This window comes from Corvus kubaryi, unplaced genomic scaffold (assembly GCF_017639235.1).
Source record: "Corvus kubaryi isolate FWS band 111438036 unplaced genomic scaffold, C.kubaryi_AGA036_p1.0 138, whole genome shotgun sequence".
Lineage (NCBI taxonomy): Eukaryota > Metazoa > Chordata > Aves > Passeriformes > Corvidae > Corvus > Corvus kubaryi.
In genome coordinates, this window is record NW_024580672.1 from 20,323,103 (window position 1) to 20,349,620 (window position 26,518).

At 49.2% G+C, this 26,518-nt stretch overlaps 1 protein-coding gene across 2 annotated transcripts in view; it reads left to right on the forward strand.

The window, feature by feature from the left end:
* Positions 1–26,518, forward strand: part of LOC121660275 (phospholysine phosphohistidine inorganic pyrophosphate phosphatase) — a 72,732-nt gene that overhangs the window by 23,580 nt on the left and 22,634 nt on the right. The window contains exon 7 of one of the 2 annotated variants that reach the window (XM_042019542.1): positions 14,967–15,510. The exons of the other annotated variant lie outside the window; for it this stretch is intronic. Within the exon in view, the coding sequence (XP_041875476.1) occupies positions 14,967–14,988 (22 nt within the window). The 3' untranslated portion in view covers positions 14,989–15,510. Of the gene's footprint in view, positions 1–14,966; positions 15,511–26,518 lie in introns of those variants that run through there. 2 annotated transcript variants of the gene reach the window in all.

The window sequence follows — 26,518 nt, forward strand, 5'->3', positions numbered from 1 at the left end:
GCACCCGAGCACCTCTGGATGGCATCGTTGGCTCGTGCACGTCACTGTCAGCCACAGCCTGGGGCTTCCCCACCAGCTAAGGCTGTTTGTCCGGAAGTGCTCTAAAGCACAGAGGTGTCGGGGGTTTGCTGGGCTGTGGAGCACTGGTGTCGTGGGATTGCCACAGGTTTTGGTAACAGAGCCACAGAATGGTTTGGGTTGGAAGAGGCTCTGTTGTCTCCCTCCATCCTCACCCCAAGGCTGTCCCCGGCTGGCAGGCATTGTCAACTCCAGTGCACAGGTGTGCTTGGGGCAGCTCTCCTGATTTCAGGGCTCAGTGCAGTTTACATGAACATTTTAGGAAAAGGTTCTTCCCCCAGAGGGTGCTGGGCACTGCCCAGGCTCCCCAGGGAATGGTCCCGGCCCCGAGGCTGCCAGAGCTCCAGGAGCGTTGGGACAGCGCTGCCAGGGACAGGATGGGATTGTCAGGGTGTCTGTGCAGGGATAGGAGCTGGACTGGATGATCCTTGTGGGTCACTTCCAGCTCAGGATACTCTGTGATTCTACAGTTCTGTGGGTTTTGAGGTCTGCTGCCTGCCCAGTGCCAACCCAGGTTATGCAGGGATATGCCCTGGCACTGCCCCCTCCCCAGGCTCTCACCCTCCTGACCTCTGCAAAGTCTTCTCCACTGCTGGCTGCTCTCAGGGTGAGATTCAAAATGTGGTTTAAGCTGCTGCAAAAACGTTCAGTTTTGCACCACCTTGCATGGAGTCCTGCAAGTTGGCTCCTTTCTCTTGCTTCTCTTGGATCCTTAAAGTTAATTAAAATCTGTGCAGCCTGTTTGCTTTAATATGACACATGTTGGCTGTTCCTCCTCAGTTTCAAGTGTTGAACTCTTCTTTCTCAGTAGCCAAAGCAGGCATAGCATAGATGAGTCCAAGAAATGCTATAAAGCCTGTTTGTAGCATGGAATAAAACTTCTGCTGGCACAAGTCAGGGCAAAATGGGAAGGTGAGGGGATAAGATGGGTGTGCTGGGGTGACCTGACATGGGGTGAGTAGTTGTTGGCCAAGTACAGCCTTTCCTAGGTGTGAAGTCTGAGGGCAAAGGGTCACTCTGGGCTGCAGCTTTGTCCTCTCTCAGTTTGTCCCATGTCCAGGATGGATCAGGCCATTGCTGCAGGCTCCTGAGGGCTGTGAGATTTGCCAGCACTGGGAAATGTGATGCCAGTTCCAGAGTTTCTGTGCGCACCTGGCCCTTTGTAGCCAACATCTTTCCCATCTAGGGAAGAACATGTTCTTGTCTTCCCGCACAGGGTATGTGCTAATTCCACTTGCAGCTAATTGGCCTTGACATCAAACCAATGATTCCCACAATAACTATTGATTCTGCAATGCTCTGTAATATCCTCGTTCCTCTTGCCTGCAAGTTGGAGCAGAGAAAAATGACTTTGAGGCTTTTCCAAGTGTCTCCTTGTAACTCTGGAAACAGCTTCCAGGTGCGTCAGTGTGTCAGCTCACGGTTGGGTATTGGCAGGGGGTAAGAATTGCTTTCCCCATTCTCCCTGATTTGTACATAAAGAGCTTTCCACTGCTGGTGTGTGGCAGTAGCCAGGAATACTCATGGCAGTGCTGCCCACTGCCCCTGCTCACCTGTGAGCTCTGGGGTGACTTTGGAATCTGGCAGTGTGGATTCATCCCCTTTCGGTGCCCACCTGGGCTTTCCTCCCTTTGATTAGGGATTTATCTCATGGCTGTGGCTGGTAGTGACATCAGAGTCAACATCCCTGAGGTGCCTCATTACAGACATCAAGGATTCTCCAGGGATGGAGGATAAAAGGATGGAGGCCTGTGAGAGCTGCCATCTCCCTCCAGCTCTGCCACTGTTCTCCAGGAGAACTGGGTCAACTTACTTCATGTATCCCTGCTTTTTAATTATCCCCTGGGAATAATTATCCTGACTTCCTTGATAAAGTGGCTTGTGATCTGTTCCTCTTCCCTGATTAAAGAAAACACACAGAATTGGTGGTAAATTGGCTTGCCAGGAGAGAAATCAAGACGTGACCAAGACAAAAGTTGGGACAGAGGAGAAGTCTTTTAGGCTGCCATCAGCAGCTGATTAAGGATTGAGAAAAACAGGTTGTGTCATCAAATGAAGTTATAAAAGTATTCTTCAAAAAATGTCCACACATAGATAAATTCACTGCTGTCACTGTGTAATTCACTGAAAGCTCATGACAACTTCTGTGAAGAAATAGTCACCTCTTGCTGCTCTGCAGGGAAGGAGCATCCCTCCACCCTCCCTTTCTTGCTCCATGTTACTAACCCAGCCAAGATGAACAATTTTATGAGTTCTTTCCCATCTCCTGGGTACCACCAGTGTGTAATGAGAACGAGCAGGCAGAGGCACTCCCTTTGTCCTGTGAAACAACCAGAGGCATTCTTAGGGCCTCACATCCTGATAATTAAGCCTGTTTCAAGTATTAAATGGAAAGAGTTCCAACCCATATTTGCACTGTGAAAAGCTGTATTTTAATTCATGTTGGTTAATGTCTTAAGCAATGTTTATTAAAGCTGGTGTCAGCAAGTTGATTGTGATAACTGATTGCAGGCAGTCCCAAGGCATAGCCTTGTCACCCTTTATTGCATATTCAGATCATGATTTGCTCTGTCCGTGTGAGGATCTTCACATGTTTTTATCAATTTCCTGACCACAGTTTGGTTACCATAATATTTCAATCAGCGCTCAGAGTAAATACTGCAGTACCTTAGCATGCTCTTCTGATCACAGCCTTACATCTTCCCAGTATATTCCAGTGTCCAGTCACAGAAATTAGTAGCTCATGCATAAATTTAATTATCTTCAGTCTAAAAGAGAAGTGTGAGTTTGAGGGAGGTTTATTAGCAGGTAATTTATTTGTTGGTAGCATAATAAACCTCGAGGGAGCAGAGTGTGCTCAGGACACAGCCATGCTGTGTGCTAATGTGCTGTTCTGAAAAAATCAGTCTGAATATCAGGAAAGAGATCAATCTGCAATGAGAGTAGGATAAATAAAGGAGGAATGGACTGGGTGAGTGAGGAAAAGTGGTATTACTCATCAGTCTGACAGTTCTGCTCTCTGCCTGTCCAATGACTGACTTTTCCTCAGCAGTCCCACTCTAATCAACTCTCATCTCCAGCACGTAGGAAGGGAGGCAATGTGCACTTTGCAAAGCAGGGTAGCAGTGACCACATCAGCTGCACTTTTGCTTCCCTCTTGCCTCACATCCACCCAGCTCATGCACCAGCAGAGACAGCTCAGGTTTCCATTTCTCCTCTTCTAAAGCTGATCAAGGGCTGGAGGAGGAGGAGCTGGTGCCAGTATCTGCTACCTGAAACCAGAGGCAGCGGGACCTGGCGGGGGGCACGTGGCTCAGTTGGTCTTGATGTGTGGGACTAAACCACTTCCAGGCCCTTTCTGACAGCATCCAAAGCTAATGGCCTTTCTGCTTTCATTCCCTTTTGCTCTGGTGCCTCGATGTCTTGGCAGTACGTGCTCCTCCAGCTTGGGCTGGCAGCCACCCTCCCTGCACAGCCACGTGCGCTCTGCCTCTGCCTGAGCAACACCAGAGCCCTGGGCAGCTGCTTGTCCAAAGCGTTTGCCTTTCCTCCTCCCTGCAGACCCAATTCCTGAGCTGAGGTGGTGCTGGGGGCAGGATTGTCTGAAAGGAGGCAGCTCAGGGCTTTTCCAGGCCTTCCACAGGGTGTGTTCCTCTGCACAGCACCTGCTGTCACCGCAGCACCCGTGACCCGAGCAGCACAGTCCAGGAGATGGTCCTTGCTTATTTATATCCCTAGAGGCCTTTCCTCAGCACCTGCACAAGGCTGCAGTGAAAGATTCCTCAGGGAAGAGGCCTTTCTCAACACTTGTCCCTTGCAGAATGCCAAGCTGTATCAGCTTGTCCAGCCTTTGACAACGTTGATGAATTCCATACCAATGGAAAATCACTTTATTTCTGTGGAAATGTAAATGAGAGTGCTGAAATGTGCTGCAGAAAGGGCACAGCTGGGACAGCTGCACAATTTGGGTTTCACTAGAGATTTCCTTTTTTTTAAAGTGCAGGTTCCTCTTCTCTGCTTATCTTTTTCCTGTAGCTAAATATCCTCCAGGCTCTTTGGTGCATGGAGTCCTCTCAGAGAGACTGCTCTGATTGATAAAACCCAGGCAAAGCATTGTTTTCAAAGGGAGGGAGAAGCAAATAAGAGAGAGACAGGCCAAGTCAGCTGCTGATGTAACTCCCTTGAAGCAAATGGTTCAATATCTGGAATTTAATCTGGCTTGGGCCCTTGCTCGTGCTGTAAACATGCTCAGGAGCAGCAGTGCCAGAACAGTGCCTTGTGCTGGCACCCTGCGAGCACAAACCACCTGAGTGTTCCTGTTTTAATGCTGTTCTGTGTGCCCACAGATGCTGGAGGGTCCCTGCAGGCTTAGCCAGTGACATTTATTTTTTTCTCTATGAGTGAGTTTAACCAACAAACCCAGAGTTGCTGTCCTCCATCCCTGGAAGTGTTCACAGCCAGGTTGAACAGGGCTTGGAGCAGCCTGGGATAGTGGAAGGTGTCCCTGCCTATTGCAGGGGATGGCACTGGATGAGCTTTAAGGTCCTTTCCAGCCCAAACCATTCTGTGATTCCAGCAGCTGCAGAGGGGATGCAGACAGGTTTTGTTGGGGTGCAGGGGACAGGGGCTGCCAGCCTGCTCAGGACAAGGGAACAGCCACAAGGCACGGGAACTGCTGCCCTCCAGCAGCCTCCGGGGCTGGGTTTCATCCCCTTTGGGAGGCGTGATGGGACTTGCCCAGAGTTAAAAATAAAGCACCCAGCAGTGCCAGCTTTAGGCCTGCTGCAGCCTGGGATGTGTCTGGTGTGAGTGCTCGTGTGCTGCAGCAGCAGCACGAGTGCCATGCCACAGAAGGGCTCCCCGGGCTGCCAGTGCTGCCCTGCTCCTGGCTGGGTGCAGACAGCCTGCAGCTGGCCCGGGATGTGACTCACATTCACACTTTGCCCCAAAACCATTACAATTCTCACTTGTCTGTGGTTTTCAGTCGCTGTCAGCAGCGGGTATAGTTACCCCTCAGCCCTGCTGAGATGAGCTCATTCAGCCCACGAGGCTGGTGCTGTTGTGTGGGGCCTGCATCCTGTCAGGCCTTTAAACTCCAGCCATCAGCCTCCCTAAAAACCAGGGATGTGTGTCTGAGGAGCACAGGGAGAGCCTGGCTGCTCTTTGCGTGGATCTGCAGCTCATCTCAAAAGCTTTTTCTTGCTTAACTGTGCTTTGTGCACAGCAACACATCACTTGCTTAAATGGGCACAGCACAGGCATTGGCTGATCAGGTGTTGCAATTAGGGAAATTAGTGCAGTGAGTCGGATGAGGAGCAGCTGGGGGGGCTCAGGGGCGACCTTCTTCCTCTACAACTACTTGGAAGGAGGGTGCAGCCAGGTGAGTGCTGGTCTCTTCTCCCAGGTATCAATCAACAGGACAAGAGGAAATGGCCTCAAGCTGTGCCAGGGGAGGTTTAGATTGGCTTTTAGGGGAAATTTCTTCACAAAAAGGGTTGTCCAGCCCTGGAACAGCTGCCCAGGGTGGTGGTGGAGTCCCCATCCCTGGAGGGGTTTAAAAGCCCTGTGGATGTGGCACTTGAGGACATGGGTTAGTGGCACTAACAAGAATTTGGGGAGGCAGGGTGAGGTGATGGAGCTGTCAGAGCTGAGTGGGTGGATGGGAGCTCACAGGCTGCAGCCACAGGGCTCTTCTCCATCCCCATTCCCAGTGCAGACTGGAGGGGACACATTTCTCACTGTGTGAATTTCCAGAGGGCTCTGTGGGGCAGGACACGGCCCGCAGACTTGTGGAATGACGAGAACTGTTCAGCTCAGCTGTTGGCTGCACAACACTGGGTCCAGGCCTAAAAATAGGAGGGTGTCTGACCCCAAAGTGAAGGATTTTCACTCAAAACCCAGCCTGGCGCCCAGCCAGAGTGACATCATCCAGAGGGGAAGTTGGAAAAGCTTCCAAACTCGTTGCTTTCTGTGGAGAAGTGGTAAATGCACGTGTCAGCGGATAATCAAGCAGCACATTTGCTGTGGCCATGAATCAGGGGAGAGAGGGAATGGGGAAGGAAAGGCCTGAAGGGGGAGGAACAGGATTGGATTTCCATGTTGGAGAAGAGTTTTGGGAGTGTTGTCCATGTATAACTCGAGGACAGATGATAAGGTCCTATTCAGGCTGAGTCTGTCCTGTAAAGATGACACTTTCCTTTAAGTGTGCTAAAAGTTACTGTGCTGCACTCAAGGTTCAGACTGTGAACCTACCCAGTGGGTTTTGGTGATATTGGCCACAGCTGTGGTTTGAGTCTGCATGATTTAGACTTGCAGGTGCATGGATACTGCTCATGGTGGTCGTGGAAGCATCTGACATGGCCAGGTACTGACTGACTCCTTGGTTTCAGCTCTCTGAAATTTGAAGCAGCTTTCCCCAGGCTAACCTTCAGGAGTTTGATCCAAATCTGTGCTCACGTGACATGGATGACCTTGCTGTTGTTGTTCTAACTTCAAATTGCTTGAACACAGTTCCTCGTGCTTCTGTGCTAAGCTGCTTTGTCTTCTCTAAAAGTGACAATGGGTATAAAATGTGGTGGCAGCTTTCCTCTGAAACGGGATGTCTTCTCCCTCTGGGTGCTGCCAGGCAGCTCCTGTGCTCATGCTCTAATGAGGACACCTTTCCCTCAGCGTTGATGAACACATGCTGAAATCTGCAGCTCTTTTCAGATGATGAAAGCTGAGTGTGATATGGGCAGTCTCCTTTATCTGTTTTCTTTCTTCTGCCTTTTAAATTCTCATTACACATTTATGATGCTGTTATAGCAGGGATGCCTGGAGCACAACCATGGGCACTGTTTGGTCTCTGGGTCCCCAGAGGACCTGATAAAGCTGCTGTTGCTTTGTAAACACTGTGTCAAGAGCTGATTTCATGTGTGCTGCTGGGCATTTTCACCCAGCTCTGATAATGAAAAGAGGGAAGGAGTTTTACCATGTCAACGTAGACATCTGATAGGAAAGCACTTTATTGGTTAGAGACTGAGAATAGAGTTCAGGCATGCCAACCCTTCCTTCTTGGGGTTTTAGTACCTTTAGATCATCACAGCAGTGAAACTTCTCCTACAGACAAGCTGCTTTGTAGACACTGTCGCAGCAACAGGCACAGATGAGCTGCTTCTCACTTCAGCAGCCTTTGGGTAGGATTTGTCTGAGTAAGCATGAGGGTATTTCTGGTTGTCTGCTAGGAAATGATGTGGCTGCAGTTGCAAAGGTGCTACACTGGCATTGGCTGAGCCTGTGGAAGGCAGATGATAGCCCAGGCAGGGCCAGGAATTTACTTCCCATGCCAGCATTAAGTACATGGCCCAGAGAGGAGCTTGAACAATTTTTCCATGGTTTACCCCTTTTCTGCCTGAAAGGTTGAAGCCTCTCTGACCCAGAGATGAATTTCTACTTGCAGCCAGACTGTGAAACCTCTTAGCTTTTGATCCCTGGCATTCTTTATGGGGAACAGCCCCACTGGAGCAGTGGAGTGAGTGGCAGGGACCTGAACCTGAGCGGCTGGGATAAATCTGGTACTCCAGCAGTGAGTGCCAGTCCTGCTGCAGCTCCAGCACAGACCCTTGGTTTCATGGAGTGTTAGTGGAGCTGACAGACGTGAGACTGAGCACACACTGGAAGAGCCAGCTCTCATCCTTGCAGACGGAGCACTTTTATTTTTCCTTGCTGGTTGAGATGTTCTAGCAAACACTCAACTTCCTTGTCATCCTTAAACTATGTGGAGAGGTGGGGAGTTGCTTTTTACCAAAACAAATGGACTTTTGCTTTGAAAAGTCCCTTCCTGCAGTTTTTGGCATGGCTGATCGCTCTGTTCTCAACAGCCCCTGAGCTTCATGATACAGTAGTTTTGTACAAAGCTGTACTTTTATGTGCATAAGCTTTTAGAGGTCTTTGAGAGTGCACCCCTAGATGTCTGTCCTGTGGTTTTTAGGGAGAGTTGGAGATGGGGCTTGCTTGGGAGGAGGGACTGGGCTCTGGCATTGTGAGACAGTGGCCAGAGGCGCTGGCAGACACACGGCGCTGGCCAGCGCTGCTGCACGTAGCACAAGTTGTCAAATAACATTCAGATAAAAATGCTGCATGTCAGAAGACCATTACAGCATGAATTGAGCCATATTGTGTGTTTACTCTGAGGAGCAGTGCTTGATGAAACACTCACATCCCCTTCCCTACGCTGAATCCTCATCTCCCCATCGCACACGTGTGGGGGGACTCACAGAGCAACATTTCCCCTCTCCAGTCACGTGTGTTTTTCTGCCGTGTCTTTCTGGTCGTGAAATACAAACATTGATGCATTTATTTCTGGAGCAGAGCTTTGAGATCCTTCCCTGTGCACACAGGGCCAAGAGGCACAGCTTAAAGCTGGCACTGGCCACAGGGTTGGGTGCTGACGTGCTCACTTTGAAAGGACTCGAGCATTTTGTGCAAACATATGTTGGAAATGCCACTCGTGACCACCTCAGGGGCATCATGTGGGCTCAGCCCTGCTGCAGATGGACTCCCAGCTGGCCCTGGGCAGGCGCTCAGAAAATCCCAGTGCCCTGAGGAAAGCCTGGGAATCACAGAGGAACAGTGTGGCAGAGCAGAGGGAGAATCCGCTCCTCTGTGGGGCAGCACTGACCTTTCTCATCACAAAAGCATCTCTGTCTCCCTCCATCAGGCATCAGTGCATCACTCAGAGGTGCTGATCTCCTCTGGGGGCTCACAGAGGCTCTGCTGAGATGGCTCTTCCCAGTTTCCTGGCTCCTGGGAGTGGAGCGAGAGGACAGGTTTTGGCTGAGGATGTGGAGGCCGGCTCCTGTTCATACAAAGTGGGTACAAAGACCTCAGTGGAAAGGGGAAAAAAAAAACCTGTCTGCATTTCAATCAGCCTAATTAAAGTGGCTTTTTGTAGGGGCTGGCAGGCCCAGTGATTTGTGCAATTAATGCCTTTTGTGTCTGTCTGGTGGGGTTTTTTCTTACCTCACTCATTTATGGCACACATTTATATCACCTATGTGCAATTCATGATTTTAAGGTTAGAAATAACCTGAGCTGGATCCTCAACTGCTCTAGGGAGTGGAGTAAATGGGAAGAGCTCTGCTGATTTACACCTGTGGTGCTTTGGAACCTGGAAATAGCTTAGCAAGTGTAAAAGGGAAAAAAAAAAGGTTTCTCCATCCATCTGGAACACATTGTATCCATCAGGGGAAGGAGAGGCATTTGTGAGAGTGAACGCTTCATTTATCAGTGTATGAGCTATTGAAAAGCCTGGATGTAGCTGGAATAATTATAACCCAGATTAGTCTTCTTGGAATGGAAAAGTAACGACAATCCTAATTTTACCAAATCCTCTGAAATTTATTGTCTATTTGTTTAACACCCTTTCCTATGGCAGGGGATCCAATAGATTTATGGAGGTGCAGTTTGGCAATGTAAATATTGGGAGTTCATCTTCGTGGCCGTGGGCTGCTCTGGTTATTTTCGCTGTCACCACCTGGAGGCTGTGGGAACTGGGGATGCAGCTGGGAGCACAGGGAGGCACAGGCCAAACATCAGCTGGAGCCACTCAAAACATTCTCCTTCCACTGGACTCTGCAGGTGAGGAGTACCTGGCCAGCCTCAGCTGTGGGTAGGAAGGGAACAAAGTTTCTTCCTTTCCCTCTTCAGGACCTGCCCATTTTTCTTTCCTGAATATTTGTGGTTTGTTTCCTGCATGCTTTCCCATCCCTGCAAGTGTCCAAGGCCAGGCTGAATGGGGTTTGGAGCAACCCCAAATGGCTGGGGAAGCGGAAGGTGTCCCTGCTTGTAGGTGGGATTGGAATGGGATGGTTTTTAAGGTCCTTTCCAACCCAAACCGTTCCATGATTCTCTGTAAGGAGAGGCAAGATGTATTCAGAAATTCCCCATGCAGGGAAGGTCAGAGTATTGGCTATTTGGAGAGCTGACTGCAGTCCCCCTGTGCCAAGCCATGGGTATCACCTGTCCATCACAGAGTCTTATCAAAACTGAAAACCTCTGCTGGATGCAGGAATAGCAGCACAAGAGGGAAAATCCCTTTAGGACAATACAGGCTTTGATAAAGAACAGAGGTTGTCCAGAATCTGTGAAAAAGCAGGTAAAGGAGCAGAGCTCTGGACCTGGAAGCTTCTTTTGCTGCCATTATTTAAAAATAGAGGAAAATGCCTGGGCTGGGTTTTAATAATTGTTTCTGGTCTTTTTTGTAATAATTCATAACTTCTAGGCCTGTCTGCGTTTGTGGCTTTATGAGCTGTGCTACCTTTTGGCTGAATATTTACTCTTTCCTTACCATGAAAGTGTCTTTTCCAGTGCAGCAGGAGAGCTGAAATGCAGAGTCTTGATTCCCTGTTCAGCTCTAAAGCACTTTGGGATTTTAGAGTTTTTGCAAGCACGCACAAAACTCCAAACAACAGACCCTGAAAGATGAAAATAATGGTCCAAAGACAGAAGGAAAATTTCCTTTGCCTCCTTCCGAGTCAGGGGTTTAGTCCAAGGGGTTCGGTAGCACTTTAGGCCTTTGTGCCCTGAAGGAAGAATGCCTTTTGAGTTTTATTAGGGAGAATTTGGCTTGTGTCTTGAAGCACGAATTCTAATATAAAATCTCCTGCATTTTCCTAAACCGCTGTCAGCAACTGGCCACTGCTGAAAGTGGAATGCACAATTAGCTCAGGCTGCCTGACTGAACCAGCGTGGAGGCTTTTTCTGGCTTCCCCTTCCGTAGGAGCACACAGAGCGGGCCCTGTCACCAGTATTGTGGTGTTGTCACTGGGAAGGCCACCAGCTCAGGTGGGACAGGTAATCAGGGAGACAGGAGGGGTTTGGGATGTGTTTGGGGGTGCATCAGGAAGCCTCTTTGCCAAAGCAGTATCTTCACAGTCCCATGCTCCCAGCTCCTGTGCTGCCATCCCTTGGGGCCTGACTCACATTTCTGCAGGCATCCAAGTCCTGAAAAGTTTGGGTGAGCTGTTGGATGGTGGTTTATGAGGGAACATCTGTGCTTTGCCACCTGGGAGCTACAAAACAGTAGGCGTGAGCGAAACAGAGGAAGGAATCTCTGTTTGAGAAAACGATGGGGCAGCAGCAGAAATGTACCTGTCTTTTTCCAGAGCAGAGCAAGTCCCCTCAGTGCCAGCTCTGCTCCACATTTAACCCTCCTTAACCTACCTAACTGTAGGCAGGTTGCTGATCCCGGGAGCCAGCAGCAGCTCTGAGGGCTAGGAAATCAAAGCAGCTTCCTGAGGTCTTTGTATCTCACAAGTTTCCTGCTGCAGCCTTGGCAAAAATGGTACCAGTGAGGGATCTGGCAGTGGCTGTGGCTCATGCTGCCAGCTGTGCAGCAGCTGGGGACGAGGGAGTGTTGCCCTCTGTACCTGGCAGTGTCATCAGGCTGGAGAGATGAGCAGCTCTGGTCTCTCCCTGTCTGAAGCCAGTGGGAGCCTTTCCCATCATTCCTGACGAGCTGGAAAAAGTCTTGCACCTCCCACATGTATCACTTTCTTCCTGGTTTTTTTTTTTTTTTTTTTCTTTTGAAACATCACACCCCACAGTCACAAGAGGCAGGGCTGTTCTTGAAATCCTGACCTGGGATAGTTTTCAGCTGCAAAATGCTGTGGCAGTATTTGTGCTTTGTCTCGGTAGAGGATTTTCATGCCATGTTAACATGGTGTGTCTTAGAAGTTGCTCTTGGAAGGTTTTGGGAAGTGCATTACAGGGTGGTTGAAGAGGGTGGATGAAGTAACTTCCTTACCTTCCATCCATGCCTTCGACCCTCTGCTTCAGCTGCAGTGAACATTATTAAGCTCCAAAGTGCTGCTGCTGGCACCCTCCTCCCACACCCTTGTGTGGCCATTCCCAGGAGCTCTGTCCCTGCCAAAGCACAGCCTGTCACCAGAAGGAAAGGACAATTAAAAGGAAGCGGTGGAGTTTGCCATATAAACGTTTAAACCTTACCCAGGCTGAATAATAATGCAGAGCATCGTTCCGTACAGGCAGATGCTTCCTGGATTGAAAGGAGCCACTGGATCTGATGGGAATGGATAAACAGCTTTGCAGCTCCCAGTTTCTGCAGCTCAGGTCCCTGGTGTTGTCCCACTGACTGTCCCTGCCTGGCTGTGGGTCGCTCAGGGAGGCAGTTTTGTGAGCAGCCCAAATCCTGTTGTTGAGGGGTCTAGGTGGAATCTCTGTCCCAGCCCCAGCATGGGCTGTTCCTGCAGGGTTCAGGGAGGGTGTACAAGGGGAACGTCACCAGTGCCAGCAGCTCCAGCTGCCTCCTGATGCTGGCTGCCTGCTCTTGGACTTCTGTACCCTTCTCCTGGGAGCAGAAATCATCTCTCTGTGGCTCTGGGCAAACCAGGAAAATCGAAAACTTCCTTCAATCCCCTCTCTGATGCTGGCACTGTGCACTTCTGCTCTCCTTCCCAGACCACCTCCTGCACGGGGTGACATTGCTGGGGAGGGACCCCCTTGCTGATGGCTGAGCTGTTCCCACTCAGCCCCCTTCGGGTGGTGTGGGGACACCTCACAGGCATCGCTTCCCAGGAAAAGCCAGGCTCTTCTCTGAACCCCCAGTGCCTCAGGGATGGGCTGTCATCACCCTCCTGACTTTACCTGAGGAATGAGGCTGTGTTGAGGGAAAGGAGCAGGAAGACATTTGGGGGTAGAGCAAACCAAGCCATTGCTGGGCTCTGTAGGTGGAGAGGAATCCGGGGCTGGAAGCTCAGTGCTGGCCCTGCTCTCAGCCAAACCCACACACACACACATGGCCAGGTGGGTTTTATCCAAGAGAGCAGCACTCAAGGAAGAACAGACAGAAAAAGCTGTGGTGCTCGTTCCAGCTCACGTGCAGCTGTGTTTTCCAAAGGGAGAATTTCACAGTGCTGTGGGAGGGGCTGGAAACAAACCCCATCCTGCAGCCCCCTGCGCAGTGCATCGCGTCCGGGCTGTCCTGACAGCAGAACAAACTCACTCATCCCAGGTGGCCATCCTCGGGAAAGAGGCTGGTTGCCAAGTAAATCCAGGAGCTGCTGCCTTTATAGGAAACTCCTAGAGGATTGACAAGGCAGTAAAACAACAGTTTTCTATAGCAATTGCTCTCTGGGGAATCTGGTCAGATCGCTGCGTTGCAAATGTACAGAACGCTTGCTTGTAGAAATCCTTGAGAGTGTGATAGGATTTAATCAATCCCATTTGTTTGGATGGAGAGGCAGCCCAGATCTCCGTGGCAGATGCCCAGGAAACGCTGGAGGCAGCAAAACCTGTTAAACAGGGCTATATGTGGCCCTGTGAACAGAATATACTGAATTTGCCCTTTTTTTGATTCAGTCAACCCCCTCCCCTTATTACACCTCAGGTGTGTCTAGTCTTTACTCATCCTGTCATTTTCCTCATTTTTTTCCCTTCTCTATCTCTTTGCCTCAGACTCCTGGTTTTATTTATTTGTTTCTTTATTTATAAAGTGTGCCTTGATTCCTCCTTCTGCTTCCCTCTGTGCTGGGAGGCCACAAGAAGCAGTTGGATGTGATGTTCTGCAGCCCTGCTCACTGTGGGGTGTGGGATGAATGTGCTGGGGGTCCTGGTGGGTTCCCAGGGATGCTGTGCTCTGTGATGTCCCTTCAGGAGAAAGTGACAGGCTGCAGAATGAGCCCCCCACCAGCAGTGGGCTGTGGAGGTGGGTCCTGGCTTTGGAGTTACACCAGTTACACACAAATCCCAAATTCAATCCTAACAATCCATGTTGTTTTAAAGGGGTTTTACTTCCAGACAAGTGACTTTCTCAGGCACGTTTTTCACTCCCTTTGAAAACTCTCGGTTCTGCTGCTTGTCCAAGCTGTGCACAAGCAACAAATAGTGATAAAGAACAACCTATTGGCACGGGAATGCAGGGGCCAGCTGGTTGGACTGTGTATTTATTGGACTGGAGATACTGGCAGCATGGAATGATGAAGATCTGCTGTTAGTTCAGGCTTCTCCTCTATCTGGTTCAGCCAGCTGTCCTTTCAAATAACAGGGAAGTTTCATGTAGTTACAGGAGACAGGAGAAAAGTTTCCTCTTCTGGTTTATCCGAGTTTGCAGTTTGCTCACCGACCACATGTTGTTTGCCACCACCTTTCCTCCTTCCCAATGGCAGCCAATTCTTTCCCTCCCTTTGCTTCCTGGATCTTTTGTACAACAAAATGAAGGAGGACCTTTCCAAAGGCCCAGCACTATTGTAAAGCCACAGGAGGGCTCAGCACAGGCTGATCCTCCCTGGAGAAGCCAAGCCAAGTGGCTGTCGCTATGTTGTCAAGCTTGTTTTGGGAGATAGTGTGGGAGAAATGTCCTTTATCCTGAGATTGCTGGGCCTGCCATCCAAGGGGACACTCATCAGCGTTTTCCTATCTGCAAATCATAATTACTGGGACAGGAGAAAAAAACAATCCTGGGCCAGTCTTGGTCATACCTGCTGTGATTCTTAAAGAAAAGGCACAACCTCCCGTAAATAATCACCCCAGGAAGTGAAATACGGCATTTAACATCTTTCTAAAATAGCTAGCATTCAAAAAGCACCCAAGTGTTGTCTCTTTGTCTTACAGAGTGTCTGCATAAAGCAAAATCTGGTGATTTTGGTACTGCAGACAATCTGGGATGCTGCACCAGAGAGGCAGCAGCACCAGCACAAGTGAGATAAGCAGAGAGCTGAGCCTTGCTTTTCCTGTCATAAGCTGGGCTGGTGCACTGAAAGGCACATGGGTGAGGAGGAAGACTTAGGTGGTGCTGTGCTGTGGCTTGATGAAGATTGGCCCATCCTCATGGGAAAATCCCAGGGATTTCTGACATGCCATCCAAATCTTGCTTCTCCTGTCATTTACAGGCAACAGCCCAGCCTTGTGTGATTTCAGAGTCTGGTACCTGCCCTGGGCTGTAGCTGGAAATGGGGCAAGCCCTTCCTCCTTTAAAGAGCTGCTGTTTCCCTCCTCTCCACTCCTGGGATGCCATTATCTCCTGCAGATCAGGCCTTACAGCATTCCTTGGGCCCTGCCTCCCTGACAGATTTTCCTGGACATCCGTGGGCTCACAGGACCAGCACTCCTTGTGTGGAAATCCTCTGAAAACCGCTGCTGCTGGAAGTCCCACTGCATCCATGGATCCTGCAGAGCATCACTTTGGCCAGGCAGCCTTTCCAAGCCTGTATCCCACTTGCAGCATCCAGCTCCAAATGCAAACAAGCCCTCATTTTGTGGTCTCCAGCAGAGCAGCAGGTCCCAGGCCCTGGAGCCACCATTCCAGTAGATGGCATCAAAGACAGCTCGTTCCCCTGCAGGATCTGGCTCCAAGGGCTCTTTTCCCACAGTTCCACTCCTCACAGCCCCATTTCCCAACAGCTCTGGAGCAGATGTTCCTGTGAAAAAGGCAAGTTCCTTAAAAAAGATAATCTCTGCATTGCTTCTCTTTTGCTTCATGGTTATGTGACATGTCCCATGTCACACACCAGTGTGGTGCCCAGTCTTCCACCCAGCTGTAGGGACTGGGTGCTTTTTGCTCACCTCTGGCCATTCAGCCATAATCTCACCTGAAAAATGCATTGAAAAATTAACTATAGACCTTCAGGTGTGGGTTTTGATGTCTGAATTTAGTTTACTTTATATTCATATGTGTAATTTTTGCATATGCACTGCCCTGCATAATAGGGAGATTAAATCTTCCTTTTTCTTTATTTATTTATAAACTGTGAAGAGACCTCACAGTTGCTGGAGCTCATTGATCTACCAGACATGAAGGAATCCCTTCTTGACTCCAGCCTGTAGGGATTTCCCACGACCAGCAGGTCTAGCACACCGTGAGACTTCAGCTGACACATCACGTTGGAAAATCCAATCACTGCCACATCACATCTTTAAAACTTGATCACTGACTCACCATTATTTCTGATCTCTTTGGGACTATTCCAAAATCAGGTTCCCTGCATTAGCAGAAGGAGATCAGGAGCAGTGAGTGAGTACAGGAGGAGGGAACATAAGTGTAGTTTTTACTTTTAAACTTAGACCCCTGTGACTTTTAAATGTAATGGCTGTAACATACCCTGCCCTTGGGAGGTATATTTCAGCTGCCTCCCAGTGCTTGCATTAGCCAGTAGACTTAGCAAGATTTTATGGATCTATTTTCAATTAAAAGGAAAGAGCTGGGATTTCTTCCCACTGGGTTTGTCTTCTGCTCTATTTGTAAGTTCAAAAAGAGAAAAAAGAATTACCTTCCCTTCCTTACTAGGCCATAGGTACCACATGTACTTTGGGCTGTATACTTCAGTCTTCACCTGCTCAAGGTGACTTTGGCTTCTTCAGGCTGGGATGGGCAGGATTTGGGCTGTTGGGTGAGGTTTGAGGGAGGCAGAGCGTGGCAGGCACAGGGCACTGTCTGTGGCTGGAGGTCCTGCTGCAAAAGTCTGTGAAATTGAAGGATGGTTGGTCTGTCCCAGGCAGATTTTTGGTATGTTCTGTGCTCAGAGCAAAACCACTGCAAAAATCTTGTCTTACAGAGTAGATGTGACAGAGCTTTGCTGGAGCTCCAGGAGAAAAGCAAATCTGCATAATGCATTTGTTTAATGGATTAGATCTGAAAACAGGATTAAGCCCTCCTGAGAGCTTTGAGGTGGCAAACAGAAAGCTCAGCCGGGCCAGTGGATGCTCCTGTGGCGTGGTCACGTTGCAGTGCTGAAAGTGGTGTTGGCACTGGTGGCACCTTTCAGAGGGTGCTGGTGCCTTGGTGGACCCTTGAGGCTGCAAGGGGCAGTCAGGCTGATGCCTGCCAGGGCCAGCTGGGAGCCTCCAGGTGTGCCCCTGGCCTCCACCTCAGGTGGGAACAAACAGCATCCTCCAGGATGAGCAGTCCATCTGCTCTTAAAATATTCCTGCTGCAGAGTGGTGAGGGAGGGAATCATTACAGATTTAGCACATGGCTTTTAAGACACAAACTCAGCCCAGAATGCTGGCAGATTTTCCAATATCAGCAGCTAAATCCCTTTCACAGGATGAAGCTGGACCGTGTTTTCCAGGTGGGATGTACACTGTGCTGCCCAGTGTCACACAGTGCTGCCGTGCCGGGGTAAAGTTTCTTTCCCAGGAAAAATAATGAAAGGTGCCAGTCACTTTGTTACTGGTTATCCTGTTCCCTGGGAATGAGTGAGCAGAGCTTGAGGAACAGGCATTACAGGGAGAAGGGGGAATAAAGGAATGAAGCTGAAAGAAAACCAACTCAATGCTTTGCAGGAAGGGATCAGAGTGCCTGGGGCCATTCAGGTGTTATCCTGGTTACAAGAACTGGAAAGCTGAGAAGAGTGAAAGGGGAGGTAGGAGGGACCTCTCCAGGTGACACTTTATAACTTACAGATTTATCAGGCACCTTGAAGTCTACAAAAAAATACAGTATTAGTAATTTTGCTGAGAAGGGACAGGTGGGTGTGCTCTCAGAATGCTGCTGTGCAATGGCAAACCCTCTGTCCCAACATACTCCTTGTTTGTAGCTTCAGGAAGGTTTGCACGATAAAACACCTCACTCAGCAATACCTGGGGACTTCACCCCAGGGACCAGTCCACAGCCCTTGGCTCTTCCAAGCAGTCCCAGGAGACAGGGAGAGTTTGGCTTTGCCTGCGCTGAGGAATGAAGGAATAAATAAATAATCCTTCCCAGCCCATGCAATTCACCATTTATAGTCCTGCAACAACATCCTGCATTCTGGTTTTCAGAGCTGGGGGCAGGTGGGGATGGGTAGAGGGGGATCCTCTCCACCCCTCTTGGGGGGAGCCTTGTCCCAAACGTGGGGCAAAGTCTGGCTGATGGGAAAAGATAAAAGGAGCCTGTGCTCTACAGAAGCCATGTGGAAGTTGTCCCACAGCAGCTCCAGTTTGAGTTATCCTTGTCTAGTTACCATGCTGTTCCCATCTATATATATCTATATATATCTATATATATCTATATATATCTATATATATAAGGCCAGAGGGGCTTGGGTTTGTGCTGAGGCCATGAAAGGGGCACCAAAGGTTTCTTTTATTGGGCTCTCAGAAACATTTGGCTGCTGTTCTCTGACTGACAGGGCTCTCACTTCCTGAGCTTCACAGATTTGGCCACTGGTTTTGGGGAAGTCTGGAAAATTCATCTACTTGTTTCAGCAGCACATTTCCTGGCTGGAGTGCTGGGCATTGAGAAGATGCTGCTTTTCAACCTGATTTGAGCAATCTCCTGTACATTTCAGATTTTGCAGAGACTTATAGGAAGGTTTCGTCTGTAGCTGTGCCAGGGAGTGCAGTGAGGGGCAGGTGATCACTCAGAGCCAGATGGTTCATGATGGGGTGTGGAGAACACAAGGACATGTGAGGACAGAGCACAAGAGTCCAGGCACAGCAGAAGACCAGAACAACCTGGCAGCAGATGTGAGAGAGCTGACCTGACCCTACAGCTCCACTTTCCACCAAAACACCACCATAAAACTGGCCAGATCTGACCATGCCATCCTGGCCTGGGCCAGCCCTCCATGAGGCCTGTACAGCCCAGTGGAGCTGGATGGGGAATAATGGGTGGCACTGTGGGTTTGGGGGTTTGGGGCCAGCTGCTGTCTTTCCTAAGCAACCTCTACAAGCTGAGTTTAGCTGGTTGTGACTTAGGGACACAAAATATAGAGCTTGAGATATTCATCATGAGGGAGAAAGGCCTCACTCCCCTCATCACCTGCCGTGAAGGACAGGCACACAATTCAAAGTTTTCTGTAAATGCTAATTACAGTGGACTTAGCTAATGACTGATTGGTCTTTTAATTGCATTAAGATTCGAAGTGTAATGAACTTAACTGAAGTATGGATTACAATCTTGTTCTAATTAAAACAAAAACGTGTAACACATATTAGCACATATCAGAAAGAGTTTTAATGGCTGTTTGGGATCAAACTGTTGAAAATATTAATGTGTTGTCTAAAGCCTGCAGCACTTAATTAGATTCTTCATCCAAGTGGAATTCAGGTTGCTTCAAAGGATGCATCCAGATAAGATTTTCTTATGCTCTCAGAAACAGAGTGAATATCGATCTGGATTGTTACTTCCATGCTACCCCTCCTTTGCCCTCCTCAATCCTGACTTCCTCAGTCCCCTCCAACCCTGTGGCGTGTGGAAGAGAGGGGGACAACTTCTAATGCTGAACTTTCTGCATATTTAATTGCTGAGCGAGATGTACCATTTTCTGCACCATTTTCTGCCTTGTTTTGGTCACAAAGAGTAGAGCCAGGGGGTTGTTACTACCTTGCAATAGATGGACAGAGATTAAACAACACACCTTGCTACCAGCAGCCACAGGGAAAAGGTGTTCAGTGTTGGTATAACAGTAGTGGCCAAGCAAACCTGTGATCAGAAAAGTGAAGCAGAGCTCAAGTTGAAATGCCAGGAATTCAGGGGGTCAGGACTAAGCAGGGAAGGGCTCACAGCTCTTGCCTGGGCCGTGCTACAGCTCTGCCTCTCACCTTTGCAGCTCTAGAGGAACTGACCTACTTTAATCCAAGTTTTTAATGCCGGATGAAGAAGGGATTGGAAACAGGGTGTTCTCCCTGGAAAGCACTGGACTTAATTTCTTCTACTCTTTTGGCAGCACCTGTTTCTGCTCTTCTTTAAGACAAAGCACACAGCCCTTTCTTTTTCTCTGGATGCTGCCTGGGGCAGGAGAAAGCCATTTGCTGTAGGTGGTGTCTCCACCCAGCTCCTACCAGAAGTGACATGTTTGCAAAGTCAAGAAGTCACTGCTTCTGAGGCCTCTCCAACCACCAAAAAAAGTATTTTCAAATATCTGTGATCCCTTTTCTCCCAGCTGTGACCTTCAGCTGTCTTCAGTAACCCCTCCTGTTTCTAAACCACCTGGAGGTCCTGGGAGGGCACAGGGGAAATGCAAACTTACCTCTGAAGGGGAACAGGATCCCAAAACTACCAGCGAGACATGGGCAATTAAGGCATTGACAAGCTGGTGCATAATTTCTGTAAATTTGGTGTCAGGGCTTGATTTTTGAGGAAAAGCCCAGCAGATGTCAATGTTCCAGGTGGCTCCAGCATGGTCAGGCCAGACTTGCTGCTGGACACATAGCCCCTGTGGTGGAAGGTATCTGCATTCTAACCTGGCTTCCCCCCAATAGACAAACAGATCTGCAGGGAGAACTGGGAATATGCAGCTCCCTTCTGCTCTCCTGGCCGTGAGGAGCAGGGAAGAGGCTCTGTAAGAGCAGCAGTTGCTCAAGGGCAGGGCTGGGGAGGAAAATGTGTGAGCTCAGGAAGAGCGTGTGGTTATGAGTCAGGGTGTCAGCAAGCAGCGTGTGAGGTGACACTTAGACCAGTCTGAACTAAAGGCTTCCTGTCTTCACAATATCTCATCTGGGTCACACTTGAAGCAAAGCAAGCTCAGCACAGCCACACGGCAACACCTCACACCAACTCAGGACTGAGGTGTGGGACTTCTTGCAACAAGTCTGACAGTGAAAACCCTTCTGGTCTTGGTGCCACAGCACCTCCAATGACACATCTGTAACAAGCCATACAGCTCCCCCCAGACTGTGACACAGCAGCATATCAGTGTTTTTATGGCAACTCTGGTCACCTCCCTCTACCCAAATCACTGCCTGAATGGTAAGTCTGGGATCATCCCAAACCCTCCTGACAGCACTGTACAGCTGCTGAGCCCTGCCATGGCAGTGACATAACGTCTGTGAGTTTTGCAGTTCCAGGATAATCCCATTTTAGAGAGCCTTAACTGGCCATGTTAACCCAGTCGGTAGCTGATGTTTACTCAGTGTATCAAGTCCTTGACTGTACAGGCCTGGATGTGCCCTGCATTGATAGAGGGAGGAGATTTTACACTAGAATTTGGAGAATTTTGATTTAGGAATCCTGCTTGCCTGATATCCAAGTCTGTGGTATGAGTTTACAAGCAAGGCAGAGAGGGTTTGAGCCCAGTGAGGGCTGCATTGCAACCATCACCTCTGCAAAGAGAGGTACCCAACCCACTGAGCAGAGAGGAGGTAGCATCGAAGGAGTAAACGTAATTATGTGCTAAAGAGGCTGCCAGGAGCTGGAGGGACAGAAGATGCTGTAAGGTGAACTCATCAGCATAAGATAATGTCACTCATGTGGCAGCACAGAGAGAGCCTGCAGCCAGAAGAGGCCACGTCCAAACAACTCAACACCCTGAAATAAAGACAAGCTGAGGAGAAGAATGGGATGGGCTGCCTGGGGCAGTGGTGGGGTCACCATCCCTGGAGGGATTTAAAACATGTTCAGGTGAGGCTTGGCAGTGCTGGGGCTGGACTCTTTGATGTCTTTCAACCTAAAAATGTTTCTGCAATTCTAAGGTGATTCAGTCTGATTCAAGATAAAGACAGGACTTGAGGACACTGAGAAGCCTCAAATGCACATGAGTCTGTATCTGTGTGCATGCAAACATGGACATATAACCCTGGGGAGAATGAGGGAAGTTAGCAGACACCTGAGAGCAGGAGGATGCTGCAGCTGAGCAGCCTGAATGCGATTTACTGAGAAAACTCCAGCTCTATGTTCCTCCAAAAGGCACAGATTTTGCTCCTGAGGTTCCTGTATCATTAATGTCGTTAGCGACAGGATTTACATGTTGAGATGAGGAGAGGTAAAGCAGGGTTAAAAAAAAGATACCACAGATGCTACTTCATCAGCCCCAGCTAATTTTCATGCAATTCTGGTTTCAGATAAAAAGCCTTCCCTGGGTTTTTGTAGAACAGCAATGCAGGCTATTCAGAGGGTGTTAATACATGGCTCTCGTGGCTAAAGCCTCCTGCTTTCTGAACACACATCCTCAAGGAGCACAGCAGGGAGCAGGGATGTGCCTTCCACTACTCTGCTGCCAGACTCAATCTCTTCCAATTTCTTGCCTGGCTCCAGCTTTGGGGTAGACAATGGGAGAAAAATTATTTCGAGTGAAGCCCTTGCTCACTAATTGCAATTTGTGCTGAGAACCAGGCAGGAACAGGCAAATTTATTTGGTGTTATGGCTGTTTCAGGGAGTCATGGTGAACACTGAACCCTGCACAGATTCAGTAAGGGTTAAGATTAAGGCTTTGTTAAAGCAGAGTAAATGCATTAGAGCTGCGCTGAAAACAGAGGAGCTGGGTAACATCTTCAAGTGTTTAACAGAACTGCAGCCAACCACGTATGGCTGTTTTCACAGATCCATAAACTAGATATTATAAAAAAGGAAAAGAAAAATAAAACAAAGGAAATCCACTTCAGCTGAGATAAACCTAACCTGGACACATGTGCAGACCCAAAAGAACAAGAGGCATCTCACAGGCTAAAAGAGCTCCTCGTTCCCAAGAGTGTCAAGTGTGATCATCTGCGAAACAGGAATGCGAGCTAATGTTTCTTCTAGTAAAAGGGTGAAATGAAATGTTATTTTTGAAAAGTTTACATAAAGTTAAGTGAGCAGGATAATCCCAGCCTCCTACAACAAACTTCTCACACTTGACAATGGTACGCAAGAAGGGAGGTGTGAGCAGAGCTGTCCTCATGTGTCCTGTGCTGTGTGTCCCTAACTCATGACCAGCTAAACTCCTTTTGTAGAGTTTGGTTAGGAAAGACAGCAGCTGGCCCCAAAACCCCAAACCCCATGGTGCCACCCATCCTCTCCCCAAATAGCTGGCTCAGCTGGATGGAGCTGTACAGGCATCGTGGTGGGCTGGACCAGCTCAGATCTGTCCCGTTTTACACGGTGGTGTTTTGGTGGAAAGTGGGGCTGTAGGGCCAGGTCAGCTCCCCCACATCTGCTGACAGATTGTTCTGGCCTTCTGCTGTGCCTGGGCTCTTGTAGCATCCTTTGTCCTCATCATCACCCCGATCCAGGTGGGATTTGCCTGCCCTCTGTGCAGCACCCTGATGTAGCTCCAGGGACAGCCGTGGTGAGTGAGCCGTGGGGAGGCCGGAGCGCTGGGCACTGTCCTCCCTCACAGGATTGTTTGGGTTGGAAGGGACCTTAAAGATCATCTAATTCCACACCCTGCCATGGGCAGGGACACCTTCCATCACCCATCTGGCTGTGTCAGGGGACACTGGCAGTGCCCAGGGTGTTGAGAGGGCCGGTCCAGGCACCCACAGCCAGCAAGGCCTTGGAAGCTGTGGAAGGCAGCATTGGCTGTGGGCCGAGCCGTGGCAGCAGGCTGTGCCTTTCTGCACTGGCAGCCCCGAGATCGTCTCCAAAATTGCTCGTCTGCAGATAATGATGAATAGTCCCTTTATGCACAGTAACTGAGTAGTACTGGTGTCGCCTCCCTGAGAAAAATCAGCATCTCTCCTCGAAGGGATGGAATTATGCTCCTTTTGCCATACACAGGCCACATAATTCACTGTAATTTCATTATCTCTGTGCACTCAGAACTACGCCACATGGCTCTTCTGTAAGTGGTGAAGGTAAGAGGCTACACCAGCATGAATTTTCTTTAATAAGATTACACCATGATAATAGGCTGCTAGAATAATTCAGCTTCTAATGATTTTGTTCTTCCTTGCTTCCACATCATCAAGGGCGATACACATTAAAGTTTCAGAGGCTTTCTTAATTAGAGAGTAGTAAGTATATATTTTATCTAACAGCTGTAATATTCAAAGGGAATTTTTTTTTTGTGAGAAATACTTATTTGGTGTTGCCATTTTCAAGGCTCTCTGTGTAAGCACGTGCAGGCCTATGATCAAATTTCTGCAATACAGTAGTGGTGTCTTTGTGGGAAAAATCCAAGTGTTGAAACACAGTGCAGCCAAACCAAGCTGTCTGGAAGGGATCAACCTTGTAATACTTTAATCTGATTAAAAAAAAAAAAAAAGAAGTTGTAGTAAAAATTATAAATTATTTCTTCATGCAGATGAGTTGCCTAACATCAGGCATTCAAATTAGGAAACGCTGGCTCGACTCCCCCGGGGCCTCAGTTTCCCTTTCAGTAAAACAAAGGAAAGAGTCGTTGGCACTTTCAGACCTGCCTCGGTGGGTTATCCCAGCCCGTTTGTGTTGCGCCCTGGGAGCACCGAGAGATTTGGTTCCCTGATGTTTGTACAACTCTCCGAGATCTTTAAAGAAACACTGCAAAGCCTTATATTACCATTCCCAGAGGCAACGCTGGGTAACGCCTGTCACCCGCATTATACGCAGTCCTTGGAGAGCATGATTTTATCCACAATCCTACCTGGCACTGAAAGCTTCCAGCCCTCCACGGTGGAGCTGGCTTGACCTTCAGTGCTATCTGAACCTGCTCTGCCATGTGCCAACCTCCCTCCAATCTCTCTCTTCTGGACGAAATACGGCTTAACGTGGCCCGCTCTGAACAATAGCTCCTCAGTTAAATTCATATCAGCATCGTTCCTGACACAAGTGGGGAGGGTGGAGGCCCAGAGCCACACATCTGTTAATCAGGGCTGGGTGTCACCTTGCAATTCAGAGATGGTTTGTGCGGAAGGAAGCCGAGCTCTGCAATGAAAGAGTTTTGAGGTTTGCCCTGGAAAGACTTGTCACCACTTGTGACGTGCTTCCCCACCCCATGGCCAGGTCTTTGTGGCTTGCACAGAGTAACCAAGAGGGCAGAATTCACACCAGCTGGTGAGTCGTGGCTGGAACTTGTCCCTTCTTCGAGGATCTCTCTGGATCCACCTGGGGAAAAGAGGGAGATAGATGTCCCTGCATCTCACAAAGCTTTGGAGTTGTGTAAAGGATGAGGATTTGCAGCAGATGGTGTTTGCACTGGAATTGTTTGGTCTAAGGCTGCTCACCACTTGGGCATGGTGGTTTTCACCTGGGCATTGTGGTTTTTACCTGGGAATAGTAGCAGGAAACTTAATCCAGGTGGGAGTTCAGGTTCATGGTTGGAGGGAAAGCAGCAGCATTTCAAGCACTGCCTTGCTCTGCTGGCTGGAAGAAGCGTTTTGTAACCCAGCACTGCAAAAATCATCAGCTCCTGAGCTCTGCCTGCACTGGGTCTCTCCCTCCTTTTCCAGCAGAGGGGAAATAGCAGAATTTTTCCAGCTAGATGAGGCAGTGGAGTTGGGAAATGGGAAAGGATCAGGTGAGTTTTCCTCTGCGATAGTAAAGGCCATTCCCCATGGCTGCTAACCAGGAGGATTAAAGAGTGAGTTCTTCTGACACTCCTCTGCTGTCAACCCCGAGCTGAACCCTTGGGTTAGGAGCTGACTTTTCATTTGGGACTGACAGACTTGCAAGCTAAATCAGAGCCCAGATGGCTTAGAAAAGCCCAGAGAGCTCCAACCTGAGAGCAGCTCTTGCCACGCACGTTCCCATGCTCTTTCAACAGGCCGGGGCTGCTGTGCCAAGTGTGATTTCAGAGGAAGCTTGGAAAGAAAGTCCAGCCCCGTCTGTCATCCTTTTTTTCAGAGAACTTCTGGTGCCTTTGCCATGTGCAGAATAGCTGAGAGAAAGGGCTCTTACAAAGCTCGGAGCTGGGCTCCTGTGCGTCCTGCTTCCCTTCTTCCTAAGATGTGTTCTCTTCCTCCATGAGTCACCCTGTGGATGAGAATAAGAGACTTTTTAGGGAAAAGAAGACCAAACAGCAGAAGCTGACTCTTCAGAGCGGCTGTGCCGTGGCCGTTTGTTCGTGGAGCTGGAAGCATCTGTCACCTTTAGCCCGGGGAGTTCAATCCCGAGGAGCTCCAGGCTGAATTACTCCGGCGTGTTTGTATGCGTGGCCGCACGCTGGGCCGGGTGGCCGCCTGCCACCCCTTGCCCAAGGTGGATGTGTTTCAGAGGAGAAGCAGTTTGCACTGATAAAAATACTCAGCGCCTGCGGGTGAGCCGCAGACTGCACCAGTCGGGCTGTTAAAATATTTCCTGGCGTTTGCTGGGCGCTCCAGGGCTGCGGGATTTGCCTCGTTAGCCATAAAACCGTGCCTGAGGAGTCAAACCTGTCCTGCCGTGGGGACACCTGTGTCTGGCCACGTTCCAGGGAGGTGACTCTGCTCTGACATTGGCCTGGGAGGGGGCACTGGGGAGCTGGTGGCTGTGCCCTGCTCCTCCACAAGGCTTCAGGACTCTAAACACTTCAGAAGTGGCTTTGCAGGTGTCCATCCAGCCTCATCCCAACACCCAGCTCCATGTGCCAGGCAAGCACACCTTGGGTCTGAGCAAGCACTCCTGCCACTGCTTCATTGAGCTGCGAGCTGGAAAACTTCTAATTAAAGCCAGATTATTGGTCTTGGCCCTTCTTGTTAGTGTTTTGATTTGGGGTTTTCTTTATTAAGTTCCTTTAAGATGTCTGGATAGGTGATATCAAGGTTAATTTGTTTGTGATGGGAAAAATGTTTTCACATGGTGGCTAAAGGTTGTTGGAAAAGAGCAAAATTAATAGCTGCTCACTTAATCCTGATTAAACTAGCAGC